The 16864-nt window shown below is 41.0% G+C and overlaps 1 protein-coding gene across 3 annotated transcripts in view; it reads left to right on the top strand.

Annotated features, from left to right (window-relative positions):
* The window catches only part of LOC121908034 (enhancer of polycomb homolog 1-like), a 31514-nt gene extending 20658 nt beyond the window's left edge, over positions 1-10856 (top strand). For all 3 annotated transcript variants that reach the window (XM_042427710.1, XM_042427711.1, XM_042427709.1), the window contains 9 exons: positions 252-399; positions 688-852; positions 1281-1370; positions 1724-1872; positions 2200-2633; positions 5820-5941; positions 6085-6223; positions 7179-7554; positions 9012-10856. In XM_042427710.1, coding sequence (XP_042283644.1) covers positions 252-399; positions 688-852; positions 1281-1370; positions 1724-1872; positions 2200-2633; positions 5820-5941; positions 6085-6223; positions 7179-7554; positions 9012-9084 — 1696 coding nt within the window. In that variant the 3' untranslated portion in view covers positions 9085-10856. The remainder of the gene's footprint in view (positions 1-251; positions 400-687; positions 853-1280; positions 1371-1723; positions 1873-2199; positions 2634-5819; positions 5942-6084; positions 6224-7178; positions 7555-9011) is intronic.
* The last annotated feature ends 6008 nt before the right edge of the window (positions 10857-16864 follow it).

Here is a 16864-nt window from a genome sequence, read left to right as displayed (position 1 = left end):
TTAGTACAGAAATAAAACGGCAGGCTGGAGAGAAAAAGATGTCCTTAAAAAACGGAAACTGAGAGGTTTTTTTTTTTTCACATTTGTAGCACACTGAGCTGTTTGGCATCACTTCCAAATGAATTTTCATTGATGTAGTTTTAGGGGAGAAGTGTACCACTGTGCCAAATTATGTTGTTTGAAATGTAGACAGTTTATCAGTGGGAGACTGTTTGGGCTGACAATCCTTCCCTTCCACTCCTCCCCTCCAGAAACGTCATGTCAGACTACGGTGGTGAGGTGATGGCAGAGGTGCTGGCTGAACGGGCACTGGTGAGGCCACAGATAATCCCCCTGGTCCCCCTCACTAACCAGTACCGACACCAGGACCACATGGACCTCAAGGACTACAAGTCCAAGGTGAGGACCACTATTAGAAACACAAGTCAGGATCATTTGGAGGATGTGTGAGAAGTTAAATGTGTATATTGTCAATACAAACACACACATTCTCTCACCAGAATCTTAAAAAATGCCGTCTAGAAGTTGAAGTGAAAATGAGGCGTTTTTGAAATGGTAATGTGAGGAATATTTTAGGAGAGCGGTGTTGAATAAAAGATCGCTCAGGGGAGACGCTCTCTAAAGGTGTTCTTCAGCGGCGCCGCAGCACAGTATCATGACGTGTCTCTTCTTCTCCCCCCCTTTTAGCCTGAGAAGACGGAAGTTCCCCGACAGAAGAGGAAGTACGAGAAGAAGCAGAAGGTGCTGCCTCTGTCATCGGGCACCCCACACCATCCGGGTCCGGTGGTCTTCAACGCCAAGGACCTCAACCAGTACGACTTCCCCAGTTCAGATGACGAGCCCTTGCCCCAGGTACACACGCACCCAAACAAACACAGAGCTAAGCTAATTAGCTAATCATAGAGAAGCAGCACAAGTTTACTTTTTGTGTGCAAGTGTGTATTTGTTTTATTCTTTTTACATTTGCTTTGTTTTTTGCAAATTACTTTTATGTGTAGAAATACTGTAATGTTAAGTATTATTCTCTAAGTATCTTCTGACTGTCTCTGTAACCATTTGGCAATCTTACTGGTCTGCAGCCGGACCAGTTACCTCCACTGTGAAAGCGATTTTTAAAGACAACGAGTTCTTCTGCTGTCACTCTGCACTCTGCTCTCTCTCCTGATATAGCCGCTCAAAATTTGCAAAACCACATGAGACATGTGGGTGAGAAATGTATGTTATAAATTTCTGCACTTCCCACTGACCCCTAGACTGACCTCTGACCTCTGTGTCCACAGCTGCACTCGGGCTCATCAGAAGCAGAGGAGGAGAACGACCCAGATGGTGCCTACGCCTTTCGCAGGAAGGCAGGCTGCCAGTACTATGCTGTAAGTGCCGTTATCATCCACATAGTTTACAACCAAGCATATGGTGGCGTGTTTAAAGGGGCATAATGCCCCCCCCCCCTCAGCGGTGGCCTGAGGTTGTAAGTGGGTTTTAATGCCCCTTGCAAGCACTGGCTAGAATATGAACAATTATCCACACTGAATTCTTGTAAAATGCAATGTAGCATGATGGAGCAACAGATACATTATGTGGTTCAGAATTAATATTTGACGGTTTACAGATTTCATACGGTAGGTTTATCTCAATATTCAAGGCATTTAGTTCAGTCACAGAGATACCGTACCCCGACAATATGAATGAAAGGGTTTAAAGTTCAGCGTTTGTCTGTTTCCAGGCTCGTCAGGACCGTGTGGGTAGCTGGCCGTGGTGTGCAGCCTGGGACGGCGGTCTGGCAGAAGCTCGCTATCGCTACAGTCTCACTACGCTCACCGTGCCGCGGCGCTGCCTGGGCATGGCTCGACGCCGCGTGGGACGAGGCGGAAGGTCAGTTTGCGTTTTTTTTTTTTTCAGGGTTCAGGGTTTGTTTTTACTTTGTTTTCAGAACATCTTTCTTTATTTCCAAAGAAATACTCAAATATTCTTATTGATTACTTGTCAGGATAATCGGTAGAATGTTTGATCATGTAAATACTTCATAGTGACAGTCCTAGTATGAAGACCTCCTAAGAATAAGGCCTGATATATATACAGCTGATAAACAACCCTGTCTTTAAGAATACTTGACGAATGAAGCCAGTCGTCTTCGCTGACACGTCCCAGTGCACAAGATCTGACCTTTCCCTCCTCTCTCTCTCTCTCTCTCTCTCTCAGGGTGTTGCTGGACAGGGCGTACACGGACTATGACGAAGTTTTCCACGGACTGGATCCAGAAATGCTCGACCTGCCTCTTCCCCCCTCTCCTCCTCCTCCTCCTCCTACAACTACTTCACGCACGCCGGCCACCGACAAGTTTGCCAGTACCTCAGAAACAAATACCTCGGACGGAAGTTCCTACTCCTTCAACTCCTCTCTTTCCTCTTCCTCTCCCTCTTCCACGGACCTCAGTCAGATACTGTTGAATATAAAGTCGTGCCGATGGAGGCACTTTAGACCACGGACACTACCACTACACGAGCTGGACAATGCCCACCCTCTATTCAGGAGGTTGAGCCGAGGCCTGAAGCGCCCGGTCTCCGCCTCCACAGCTGGGGGACAGCCCTCGCACCGCCCGGGGAGGGTTGTCCCAGCACCCGCACCCATTGCTGGTAAGTCTGCTGGTTTCAAACATTCACAGTATGGATTTACTCTGTCAGGCACCGTTGTTGTGATTGCATTGAGCTCATGGCGGCTTTGGGTTGCAGACCACCATGTCTGCTTTGATAGTGAGGAACTTAAATTATTAAAATATATTTGTTGTGAACAAGACACACACACACACCATTAGCACCATCTTCTAGCTATGAGTGTGTTTTTAAAGGGTCAGTCCCCTTATTATTCAACCCTAGTGGTATCTAGTGATGCCAGTAGTTTATTTGCCCATGGTGTTGAGATATCCACTACCTGAGATTTCTTCCGTCACTCTTCTACTATGGAGAGGAATGAAATTTTGTTTTGTCACCTGAAAAACCCTTAAGTCATTTTAAAGTCTTTTTTCCCCAGAAACTATGTCTAAATTACTCTGGATAATCAGTTTCCATATGGGTCTTTCATATCACATTAGCTCCTTTTATTTCCCACTGTTTTTTTTGTTTTTTGTTTTTTTTTAAACCCTTTACTTTGTGATCATTTGAATGCTGTGTTTGCTGGGAGTGTTTGAATTGCAGGACCAGTGTCTGTCTTGTCCACCAGCTTCATTTTTAAAGTTTTTTGGGGTTTTTTTTTTTTTTTTTTTTTTTGACCAGCTGCTGTTTGGCATTCACACTGCATCACCTCCCACCCCCACCCCAGTCCTCAAGGTGTCAATTAAAACTGTGTTTGATAAATAAATTCATGAGATGTACATGATTTGTTTGGGTGCGTGGATAAAGAGGTGTGGAGTGTTGAATACAAAGTAAATGGTATCCTGGTTGGTGTCTTGATGCCCTCACAAGTAGTTTACAGGTGGGAAACAAATGCTTCTTGTTTTCTTCTGCAAAACCTGGTCTGGTCTGCTTGAGCTTATCAATAGAGTAATATTATGGTAATAGGTTTTTTTGGTGGTGTTGGGGTTTTTTTTTTGCCAACGCCCTTTGGTGTCAGTGACCTCACAGACACCAAAGGACGACGGTATAACGGCAAGTTTTTTCAAGAAACCCATTTAATGCCGCAGTGTGTCAAAGTATTATGACTGTCTGCAGTCTTCAGAGAGGTAGACGGAGTTAAAAGAAGGTTATATGCAGCGCCGAATAAACGGGTGTAGAATTTTGATTAAACCAGACGATGAAAAGGCCACGAAGCGCTTTCCAGATAGAAGCGGCGGCGCCAGAGGGACGAGCTGTGACTCAAAGATGCAGAGTGATGAGAAGTCCCGGATCCTGTGAAGTGCTGAACTGAAAAGGCTTTGAGAGAATAAGTAAATCAATAATGCACTAAAGGCGCAAGACCACGTAATACCTTGAAATGTGGGAACAGGACTTCATAATCAATAGAAAGCCAGTGGGGGGAGAAAAAAAAAAAAGACGATAGCTCTGCGTTGTTTACAGTTTGATGCAAATGAGACTGTGAAAGAACTTAAAATAGATGTAAATGTGTCTGGGAGAGATGCATTTACAATACTGAGACTGGAGTAATGCGGTTACTGCAACAACAATAAAACACTTTTTGTTTGCAGCTTGATAATCAGATTTCTAGGGCTGTAGTCTGTGGGTCGACCAGTCGATTAGTTGGTCGATATGCTCTCGTCCGACTGAATTGTCATTGGTCGAATAATCTCTGTGTTATTTTCATAAGGAGAAAAGTGCTACATCAATAGCTTTCCAGGATTAATCCATTATTTCCTGCGGCGGGAGGGACAGACTAACAAATTACCTATATCCGAATGAATATCCATTCATTCAGAAATCGACAGTTTGGGAGTCTCTGTGCAGCGCTGTTGGGAAACCACTGGTAGCGTGGCTCCGTTAAGTAGTATGTTTGCGTAGCAAGGGGCAGAGAAGTGACGGTGGATGCAAGTGGGGCAGAGGGAAAAGGTTAGTAGTAAGTTGTCAGTCTGGCAGTAAATGTACAGTACAGACTACAGTGTGTCAGTTAATAAATGCTAAAAAGTCACGTCTGTTGTTTCCCCAAATGCTGGAAAAGTAAAGGGGGTTAGCTCCAAAGTTAGCAACAATGGGCTAGCCTGACCTGAAGATGCTAAACAGAGAAATACAGAACAGAGAAATGTGTGGCTGCCCCCCCCCCCCCTCAACCCAATGCCTAATGTGTGGTACAAAGGAGTCAGAGTAGGGAAGCTGACAAATATGAAAGTCGTGGTGATAATTTGCTTTGTAAACACGTATCATCGGTCAGCACCTTCACAGTATCTCGTCTGGTCTAACGGTGTGGAGACTATCAGAGGTTTTAGGTTCTGCTAGGCTGAGGGGAGACTCTTTGGATCCAGTCTTTTTCTTTGCCTTGCTGCCCTTGTTATCTTGGCTTCCACCTTATCAAACAAGACAGTATCGGGTGGGTGTCGGTCGGTTTTAGATGCTGTTGTGCCTTTTGCGTGACTGCACGAATTACCAAGTGGGCGCACGGCTGTAGAATCGCCAAGAGCCTCAAAGAAAAACAATCAGAAAATGGTTTATGTGGTTTCATACTGAAACATGATTTCACTCCAAAAAAGAAATTGAAAACAAATATTTATGACCATTTTTGTATCGTCTAGGGACCCTTAAATGGTGTTTTTGAGTGTGTGAGTGTGTGTGTGTGTCAGTAAGAGAAATTTGCGGATCAGTGATGAGATTTTTTGTGAAGTTAAGCTTTTCTGGGATTTAATGTGAGGCTGATGTTCTCTTATAAACCCCTGGAGTTGGCAAAATTGTGAGCAGGTGTGGCCAACCAGTCAGACAATAAGAGCCAAAAAAAAAAAAAAAAAAAATAGCCACACACATGAAAGAGCCATGTCGCATCACACACACACACACACACCCTTGAAGGTCATGTACAGTGGCTCAACGTGTCCCTCTTGACCCTCATCCCAGCTTTGGTCAAACGCCAGTCCAACACACCTGTCATGTTTCTTAGAAGAGTCGTTTTGGTTTCCAGAAGTATTTAAAAATCTCTCGCCAGCAAATAAATTTGCATATCGGAGAAACGTATCAGGTGTACTCCAACGAAGTCCACGCCAGGCAGTCGCATGTTTTCTTTACGACCGAACGGTGATTTATAGAGATGAAACCGGCCGCGTGTGTCTTCGTCTCGGGTTTAGCAATAAAATGTAGAACCCATGATTATAAAGCACGATTTTTAAAAACGTACTCTGTCTCTCTCAGCTTTCACAGCCGAACAGTACCAGCAGCATCAGGAGCAGCTGGCCCTGATGCAGAAACAGCAGCTGGAGCAAATCCAGCTCCAACAGCAAGCCAACAGCACCGCCACTGCCAACAGCACACAGGTCAGTATCCTGTTGGCTCAGCCGGCCGGCGGCGGCAGACGGCTCAAGTCTTTCAGTTTGCTGCTCTTTGCCTTTCAGGTCTTTTTTTTTTTTTTTTTTCCTCCTTCATCTCTCACTCAAGCGTTCTCCTCTCTGCTTGACAGGGCCTGGCGAACACGTTGGACCAGAGCAGCGCTCAGTTCGCTGCCTCGGCCGTCGTCACCGCCGACCAACTACTGGCTCTCCAAACAAAGGAGGAGCTAGGCCTGGGAGGCGGAGTCAATGGTGTCCTCTCCCCCTCAGGTATGACAAACCCCCTTAAGAGATTTTGCTCAATAATTATGCATTTTTCTTTATATTTTTAGCTTTTTGATTATCTCCGACTACAAGCAGCGCTGCATGAATTGTGTATTTTTTGTGATTATTAGTGCCTCTAATATGCTGTTTCTTTTGGAAAATAACACAACCGCACTTCTGTTAGAAAAACTAAAAGCACTTCAAATTTAAAGTGCACTTCACCCAAATGTTCCAATGCAGTGACACTGAACAGACAAAGCAAACAATGAGGGTAGAGTAATTACAGTCCTGAAAAACTAATGGAGTACACCAAATAGCACAAAAAAAACCCCCAAAACACCAGACTGAACAAAACCTGCAGCGGTTCCCTCCAACAACCGCTGCCATTTCAGACGGCAGGATTTAGTCAGATAACTGAGAAAAGTGACATTCAGTTGAGGTGATTCTGCAGATGAAAATGTTGCACCAAGGATCTGTCCTTTTTTATTTTGTAGATAAAACTACTGAAAACTCAGATTATCGTTGTAAGAGTTTTTACTTTCTTTTATGCATGACCTCTCTGATGAAAGAGTAATCCAGCCCATAAATGATGTTTGGCCTTCAGTAGACATTTAATCTTTTGCCCATTGACGTGGCATTTTCTAAACCTGTGTGCACTTTTCCAACTTGGTTTTTTTGCTGTAAATTAGAAAGGATTAACAGTCTCTCTTTGAAAATTTAAGACTCTTTTTTTATTTATTTGAATAGTGATGTGAACCTGTGTGGTACAGTGTATTTTTAATGCTTCAAGTTTCCAATTAAAATAGTTTCTTCAAAGAACAGTTGATAATTAAATCCTTTCATTTCCAAATCTCAAACCCCCCCACCCCTAACACAAACCATTCCCCAACCCCCCTCACCCCCACCCCCCTCCCATCCCCTCCCATCCCCTCCCACCACCCGACTCTCTGACCCCCTTCAGGTGTCTACAAGGGCTTGCACCTCTCGAGCACAGTGTCCCCATCCCCCGCCGCCACGGCCCCCTCCACCACTACCCCGAGCCCGGCCTCGCTCCACCCTTGCACCACCAGCTCCACCTCCGCTACCAGTAACAACAACGGCACCGCCCACCCTGCCAACACCACTACCACTAACACCGCCACCACTCAGGTCCTGCTGGGAAACAATAACAACAGCCTCCGTCTGGGTGTTCCCACTGGCAAGCGTGTCCACGCCCCGCGGAGCGCTACCATGTCAACATCCGCCTTAAAGCTCGCCCACGCAGCCGCCGCAACCGCCAACTGTCAGAAACCCAAGGTCACCACGGCCTCGGCATCGCCACTCGACATAGTGCCCAGGTAAGGAAAAAACGTGCGACAGGTGTGAGGACTTAAAGAAGGAAGAAAAAGACAGAGCTAGCTTTGGAAATCTGACTTATTCTAGCTTAAATATTAGAAACACCACATATATCTGGGTTTTGTGACAGAGCTTCAGTGTTCATTTCTGTCAGATAAATCAACAACAGGCATAAATAGAAAAGATATGTTCAGCACTGTCTAGTATTATCAGTTTACTGTTGTGCTTTTGTACTAAAGCAATCTGTACCAGATGGTAAATATCACCTTAAGTGGTAGAGAAATTGTTGTAAATGACAGTGGCAGAGTGGCTTCTCTTTCCAAACATCTCTTTGGTTTAATTCAACTTGGTCAGTCAAGAGAACAGATACTCCAGAAACATAAATTGGAAAGGCTGTTTAAAAGATTTAAAGCCTTTGATCATATTATGAAAACTTAAACCTAATGTGTTTAAAAAAGAATGAAATTTATCTCAAAATAAGGCAGTTTTTTGTTCTTGATGTTTACAAAAAGATGTTTTCTTTCAAACAAGAACATCTGATTTTCTAGGGTCCTTTTTATTCATGTCTTGCCTTGATTATATCAGTAAAGAGTAGCAAGAGAAACACTTTTCCACTGCAGGAACTTAAGGAAATGTAACGGGTTTTGCTTTTTGTTTTCATTGTTTTCTTGCTTTGGAGCTTCAGTTTCTGGTAAATGCAGTTGTCGGGTACTTTAAGGGATTGCCAGCAGCGCTGTTGATCGTAACTGGTCAAGCAGATGTGTCATCACATCACAAAACCAAACGAACAAAGACTTTATGTCTGTTTAAATTGGGGATACAACACACAGCCAAGCAGTCCAGGGGGAAAATTATGAGCACCACTTTCTCTATTGTCTAACAACCACTTCTATTGCTGGCCTATTTTATTTTATTTACGTCATGTTTATCTTTTTATAGGGACAAGTATATAGCATGGACCAGTGCCACATTTATACCTAGTTTGCAGTGCCTGTCCCAAGTTGGGTCTTTACACGATGTCACAAAACTGGACAAGACACATGCATACAAAATGGTCCAAAACAAGCTGGAAAGTCACCTTTTCAGACTGAGCCTGGACACTTTACTCGCAACATAGCATTCATAACATGGTTTTAACTGTTTATTTTGGAGTGGGGGGCGCTTTTGATGACATCTACCCCTTCTTGGATCCACTTATTGTATGTAAGTGAAGAGGTTGGTGCTGCTGTTGCCTTTTTAATTGCGTTATATCCAAAACATTGCAGTTTTTAAAAGTGGAAATGTAAGGAAGAACCTCGTACCAAAGCCTCACAAGACTCCTCAAGAGTTCAAATTATGGGCGTATGTTCCTGCAGGTGGAAAAAGGCCATTATTACATGAATGAAAATGCCTCAAATACTTACTGGTTTATGCTAACTTTATGTCTAACTGTGTCTTTTGTCTTTTTTATCATCCTCAGGGAGAATCACGAACAAGACAAGCCAGCACTGAACAGTCTGTCAGAGAACACAATGGCCATGGAAGTTACGTAGCCTCCTGTACGCAGCACGGGGGAAACGTAACTCCTTATGTTTTTTTTTGTTTTGTTTTTTTGTTGTTTTTTTTTTTTTTTTTTTTTTAGGTGCTATGCATCGTTTGTTAGTCGTGAATGCAAGTGGTGGCGGAATGAGCACGGCAAGGCTGGGTTTCCATGGCAACTGTTTTTGGGACTTAATTGCAATGCTCGTCTCGTACAACTTTTTTTTTTTTTTTTCTCCCCCCTCTCCCCCCACATTTCCCTATTTGTTACTGTTAATAAGAGATCGTCTGTAAATTCTTAATATGGCAATTATATGTACAGTACTGCATATTTGTAATACCCCCTCCTCCCTCCCCGCCCCCCCCCTCGCCCCTTGTTCTTGTATATAACATTACTTGAATACAGAATTGTTCATTTGTGATGTTTTGCACTCGAGATATTAAAAAAGAAAAAGAAAAAAAAAAATCAAAATTAAAAAGAGAAAACGACAAACTGCAACTGGTGCGAGTATGAGGTGTGAAAGTTGTACCACAGAAAAATGTATGTCATCACATGCATGGTGCGGAACCTGCTGTTTGATCTATTTATTGTGCCGTGTTTACAAAGTTTTTTTTTTTTTTTTTTTTTTTTTCTCCGTTCATTTTTTTTTTTCCTCCTCAGTTCTTTTTTTTATACACTGTACCCCTCACCGGTTCCCCGTGCTGTAGTCAGTGTTTAGCTAGATTTAAAAAGAACTCTGTAATTTTTTTGGATGTTGTGAACATGGCCGGGAGCTCGCCTGTTTTTTTTTTTTTTGTTTTTTTGTTTTTGTTTTTTTTTTTTCTCGATGGGCGTTCTTCCACAATGTTCCCATGTGTCATGTTGAATCCATGGAGACATGCATTCATACAGATTCAAGCGCAGGGCAGTAGAAGAAGACAGGTGTGAATTTGTTTGTTGTAGGCATCAGTTTGTCAGTGGGTTAATCAGTTTCCACAAAGCTCTTCCATACATATATTATTCCTGAGACAAGTAACAAAACAATGGGGATGAAGACTCTTTCCCAGAAGACTTTGCTGCTTCTGACTTATCTAAGCACTATATAATTTGTTTTTAATTGATTGATTGCTGCTTTTGTATGATTTTGGCTTCTGGTTTGCATCAGATGGCCTTATTCACTTTTTTGTGTTCTCTAAAAGATAATCCCCCCCACCCTCCCCCCTTATCATTTTCTAAAATAAATATTTTTGTATCTCCCTCTTTTTTTAAATTTTAATTTTCCTCACGAAAGACTTCATTCTTTTGTTACTTGTTGATCTAAAAAAAAAAAAAAAACTATAAGGGAGTAAAAAAAAAAATGCAGTAACTGACATTTATTATCATTCCAGCTTCTACATAATAAGGAAGAAAACATGTATTAATTGAAAAAAAATAATAAAAGAAGAAACAGTTTTCTCTACTTTTAAAAACTCTCCAGAAGGCTGAAAGGCCATGAACCACAAGTTATCGGGTGCCTTCATTTGGGAAAAAAGAAAAAAAAACCTTTAAAAAAAACAAACAAAAAAAAAAAACAACAAAAAAAACACTCTCTTCTGTGAAGAGTTTGGTACTGAACAAGGCTACTTGTAGTTTTTCTTTGTCTGTACCACAATCCCAATGCCCATTCCAATGGCCCAGTTGATTCATGAGTTTTTTTGTTTTTTTGTTTTTTCTTTTGTTTTTGTAGACCCTTCCACCACACACACATGGGAAAGACTAAGAATCCTCTTGAATTGTCACAAAATGAAATAAAAATCCAGGGCATTATGTGTTTGGACCAGCATGTCTCATTTTGTTTTTGTTGTCTGTGTCTTTTAATGTGTCCTGAGGTGAACAAATCTGAATCCAATAGAATATATCTGGGGTGGCAAATGACCACCAACCACCAGCAACATTTTGTTTCAATTTAAGCGGTGAATGTTTAGTGCGTCATAGCTAACCAGTTCTCTATTATTTTGAAGGCTTTCTTGCTTAAAAATGGTGGGAAAACTGATAAATTTGAGGTTAATCTTGCTGTATAGAAAAGTTTCCACATCTAAGTAACTTTAAATAGGCAGAGAAAAGTCAAGGGTCATTCATGTGAATCTGCATTTGTTTGACCACCAACCACCAGCAACATTTTGTTGCAACTTTAGCCGTGAATGTTTAGCGTGTCGCAGCTAACCAGTCCTCTATTTGGAAGGTTTTCTTGCTTAAAAATGGTGGGAAAACTGATAAATTTGAGGTTAATCACTAGAAAAGTGTCCACATCTAAGTAACTTTCAATAAGCAGAAAAAAGTCAAGGGTCATTCATGTGAATCTGCATTTGTTTGACCAATGATGACGGCTAATATCCATTCTAAAAGATGAAAAATATCCGCACGTTGCTCTCTGTCGATGCCGTGCGTGTTGACTTTACTGGTTATGTTTGAGCATAAATCTGTAGTCAAAGAATTATCTGTCATATCCTTTTTAACAGAAGACAGCAGTGCGACAGTGTTTCTTCTGTCCAGCACGTGCAAAGACTTCATGGATGCACATGCGCTTCCTGGCGATTATACTCGGTTTCCATTCCGCTGTAATGTTTTCGTCTTGTGCTCTTAATAATTAGACAAAGATGTGGCTTTCTCTAAAATGTAGGAATTTAATTTTAGAGCTTATTTCTCTCGTCAAAGGCAGCTGCTGCACCTATTAACGGTGATACTACAGTATATGTCCAGTATTGCACGGGTAATTTATGTAATGTCAGTGGTTTATAACAAAAATTCTAGTGTATGAGCGCTAGAGCTCGAATCCAGACACAGTAAATGAAGTCTGCACACAGCAGCTACAAAGTATTTAATGTGATTGGGCATTTTAGACCGGGCCCTTCTGCAGTGTGCTTGATGTCACCAGACACAGATGGCAGCAATATATAAGAACTGACATGATAAACCACCGAGACGCATCTGGTGCCATAAACGGCAATAGAAACAGTAAAGAAACTTAGAGAAAAAAGCCTCAAATGTAAAAATAAACAACATACATGAGATAAACAATGAAGTCTCACAATGGTTCTGGATCTTTAATGTGAGTATTCAATTAAATTCTTCTTTGTCTTGACAGATCACAGTGTGCAGACTTTTCAGTTGCCTTTAGTCAGTGGTTTATACATGGAAACACTGGAAGAGAACCGTTGTACCCATGAAATGTGACCTCAGTCATAAATCAGACACTGGAAGCCGAGAAGAGGTCATGTGAGTCCACAGCACCAGTGTACACGGGGTGCAGGAGTATAATTCAAAAGCTGCAAGCACACATTAACCAGAGCAGTCACCTTTACTGGCCTCTCAGGAGAGTTTAATAAGATCTGTTTATAGGCACTATTACATTGTCTGTTGTTTTTTTTTTTTTATCTGGCTTCTCAGTCCTCTGAGGGAGGCAGCTTCAGATATAAAACACAATCTCAGACACTGTCTCCTTGCCAAAATGATTACAGTGGTGAAGTTGAGACAAGTCACAAAGAGTATGCTGTATTGTTTTTGCTCCAATTTAATACATATATTTATTTATTTTCTTAAAAACTGTTTGTTTTTTTTAGAAAGATGCAGGTGACGTTATTTAAAGTAGAAAGATGAAGGAAATCAAATATTTTCACAGTCATTAACAGGATTTAGTGTCCATATCTTTATCCAGAACAATTAAAAATGGTCACCACATCATCCAGACATTGTTCAAAAGCAGGCAGACAAACTGATTTCCATCTCTGCAAGAGAGTCTTTTCGTTGTGACCGTCCCACATATAACAGCTTTCTGTTCTTTATGTAAAAGTCAGCAACAAAGCACCTTCTTAGCAGCATGTGTAAAGGAAACCGAGTGGAAAATCTCCTTCCAATATTACAAAGAGGGGTTTTGTGTTTTGCTGTTGATTGCTGTTAAATTTTGTTCCTATATTTATGTCAAATGCCCACATTTCACCCTTTTAATTCACTGAATTGACCTTCAAAATGAATTAAGATGCTGCATTTGGCTGTTGAAGGTCAGGGTTAGGCATGAGAGTGAGATTAGGGTTAGGATAAGAATATCTGAGTAAGCCAATCAGGGGGAGAGTAGGGTGGGTTGGGACTTCACCTTCCTAGGAAAAAAATACCTCCCTTCCAAGCATGTAGGAGGCTGTGAAAAACGTGAAGTACCCTCTCTAGAGCCAGTGTTTGGTTTGTCTGTTCTGGGCTACTGTAGAAACATGGCGGGCTCCGTGGAAGAGGACCCGCTCCCTATGTAGATATAAAGGGCTCATTCTAAGGTGACAAAAACACAATTCTTATTTTCAGGTGATTATACACCAATTAAAACATACTTATGAATATTATATTCCATTTCTGCTAAGTTGGTTCCACTAGATGCAACTAAATTCTACACACTGGACCTTTAAATCAAGAAAACGACAAACTATTTGTGTTTAAGGCTGTGTTGACAACATGTCCATGAATAAATCAAGCTGTGTATGTAGGTGTAGTTAGTGTAGGTCATGAGATTATTAAAAGACCATAAAAAAATTCACAGATTTTACTGTAATACACATTTTGCAGACACCACGGTGGTTTGGGGATCAAACAGAGGCACTGCCATCCATACAAAAGGCAACCTAAGAATCTCGAGCTTTCAAAGAACACTGCTGTATTGCAGCATAACCTTGACTTTATTAAAAACAAGTTTAGAAAATATAAATTTGTTCTCACTTCTCTCTGTGCCCGAAAAAGGCCAGCCAGGAATACTGTAGCTGTTTACCTGTGGCTCTTATTCACCACAGTAAACACAAATTGGGTGGGATAAGAGATGACATTTAAATGTAAATTCTACTTCTTAGAGGAGGAAAAAAGGCAAGTCGATAAGAGCCGGAAAATAAATGAGCAGAGCGGAGTCCAACTCCCAGAGAGAGATTGCCTTTGCCGTGCGTCTGACTTGATCATATTTGGATATTTGCCTGTAATTGCTTGTTCCAAAAAAAAGGTAGAAACGGAGGAAAAGTGTAAATGGAAAAAAAAGTTTGAAGAGATGTGAGAGAGGCTGATTTAAACAGTTCTTTGTGTACATCTAAAGGTAGCAAAGTAGTGCAAGACCCTATAGTCTGAAAGCAATAAATCTGTCTACAGTTTTAATGCAGTGATGCAGCAAGATGTACATTTTAGATAAAATAATAAATGAATAAAACTGACTGGAGGGGGTATAAAACAGTGTGTGTGTCAAACTATAATTATCTAAGTGTTTTATGTCAATTTGCACACTGTAAAAAAGTTTTAATGAGTGACCAGGAGGGCTGAAGATACTGAACTAGAACTGAATAGGTAGTTAAAGCTGCAGCTCAAGTTAAGTGTTTCCATCCACCAGTTTTTATGCATATTTTCCATTTGTGCATAAAAAAAAGTAGAAATGCAAGGAATTTGGAAAAAAAAAAAGTGCAAATAAGTTCTTACGCTTGTCTGAGGTGGAAAATTTGGTTTAGACTTAGCACATAAATCATAACGTATCCGTACATGAAGCACGTGACTTAAACATCACTCAAGCTTCCACTGAAGAGACGAAAGGATCAGATGTGCGTGGAGCGTTGAGGAGACTGTAGTATCAAATTCCAGCAGAGATTTCATGCCACCACCTGTTTATCTTGATGAACCCAACTCCTAATATTAGTACAGTAAACAGTCGTGGGTTGAAACGTGTATTAATACTCATTGGTTTTTTTTGCAGATTTTCTGGAAATTCGGTTACAATTTGCTGAAACTTAGCAATTATGAGCATGTTAGCATTTAGCTCAAAGCACAGTGTGTGCCTGCGTATAGTCTCACAGAGCTGCTTAGCATCTGGTTTCCAATTACGTGTGACAGTATGAGAAAAATGTCCATACAGCAGGTTAACCCTTTGTTGCAGTGTCAGCAGCTACTTTCTCAAACTCAAAGTTTAACAGGAAATTTAAAAAAGAAAGGGGAAAAGAGTTATATAACCCTAAATGTTTGCTTGAGAAGTGATCTGTTAGAAGATACCTGCAAAAAACAACCACAGCACAGCATCAGATATGTCTCACACATGTTTTTTAAAGACTTACTAAATGTTAATTAAAACAAACAGTCCAGGAGATTATTTGTACCTGTTTTCCCACCGCTGCAGATGGGTTTTTTGTCAAACTTAAGTCATATTCGGAGTTCTCTACTGCTGAACACTGAGCAGTTTGGGATTTTGGGTTAAAGGGCATTTTGGCCAGTGTTGTCAACACTTTCTTATTCACTGCCCACTACGATATTTCACCAGATGGTTTACGATTCAAACTGTGTGTAAAACAGAATTTAAAAGCTTGTGATGTATTTGACCTTCAGACGTGCGGTGCTGTCACAGCACCTGAGATAAGAACAGAACTGAGGAAGTGCATGAAACACCTGTAGCTGCAATTTTGACATTTTCCTTTAACCTCTTAACATCCACTGGGTTTGCCAGCGACCCACTTAAGCCGGTTGTAAGCGGTAGCATCACGCAGTAATGAGTAAAAGCAATTGGCACAATTTGGCCAATTGGAGATGATTGGAGAGGTTCAGGGACACCAGTGACACAAGAAACAAAAAACTCCCGAGCTCACATAAGGTTAGGCCTAGAGGTCTAGAATTTTATAGAGGTCAAAATGTAGAAGGTTTATGGTGTTTTGCATAGTTCTGGCATAAAGCATGTCCTTGTTAGTGTTGTTCAAATATGACTCATTACAGACGAGGACCAAAAACACTTTTTTGAGCCTTATTTGAACTGATGTAGTTCTGTTTGTGTTTTAGCTACATGCTAAACAAGCACATTTCCAGAAACTAGAAGGTGTCACTTGTCAAATGAAGCCTAATACATTCGCATCGTGGCCTTACAGTTCTGCTATAAGCTTTTCCATTTGAGTGTGCCAAATAGGTGAAAATTCTATAAAAAGGGTGGATGTTAAGGGGTTAAAGAATAAAATTTGTTGATATGCAACGCTTCTTTTTTCAACAAATTCCATGAAAAGACTGAATGAATTAATCATACTAACAGGCCTAATAACAAGTAACTAGTGATATATCTTATTCATCTGCGCCATAAACCTCCATTGTTGTCCACCAAATTTGGATTCATCCGTTGCTGAAAATAGTTCCCGACAAATGCACTATTTCCTCCTGTTTGAGTAACATTTGATAAAAACTGCTGTTTCCAGCTGTTTTAGGACATTACTGAGCCTTTTTCTATAAATGAAACTATATATTTGTGAGCTGGTTTTAAAGAAGGAACCAGTGGGTTCAAGACAGAAAGCCACAGACAGGGAACTCAAAATATAGAGAAATTGACAGATGCATTGTTGTTCCTAGTGTTTTCATGGCATTTAGTGACAATAAGAAAAACGTTAAATAACACCAACTTTATCCTTTACAAAACTGTTTTTATGTTTTTTCCTCCAAACTTGATCATTCCCATGTAGACTATTAAAAAAGCGTAGGTATTAATCTATCATTGTTTTGAAAAACTTGCACTTTTTGATATAGATAAGTCAAATCAACACCAGTGACTTGCTGTAAGCTGCTGGAGTAGAAGAGAGTTGTGCGATGCTGCTAGAGAGGATATTTTCTATAGAGCACAATCAAAGCGGAAGCGAGCGGGGCACAAAGACGCTCTCACACCCCGGCCTCATTATCTGTGCTCTTGGCTCGCATGTATACTGACTTAATCTCTCCCAGCCACCATCATATCTTCATCTACACTCGCTGCTTTCAATTACCAGGGAGAGCCCTAATGAACAGCAGACATGCTCAGTGGAGAC

This window comes from Thunnus maccoyii, chromosome 12 (genome assembly GCF_910596095.1).
Source record: "Thunnus maccoyii chromosome 12, fThuMac1.1, whole genome shotgun sequence".
Classification (NCBI taxonomy): domain Eukaryota; kingdom Metazoa; phylum Chordata; class Actinopteri; order Scombriformes; family Scombridae; genus Thunnus; species Thunnus maccoyii.
Note: the sequence above shows the minus strand (reverse complement) of the source record. Positions and strands in the feature narration are given on the sequence as shown.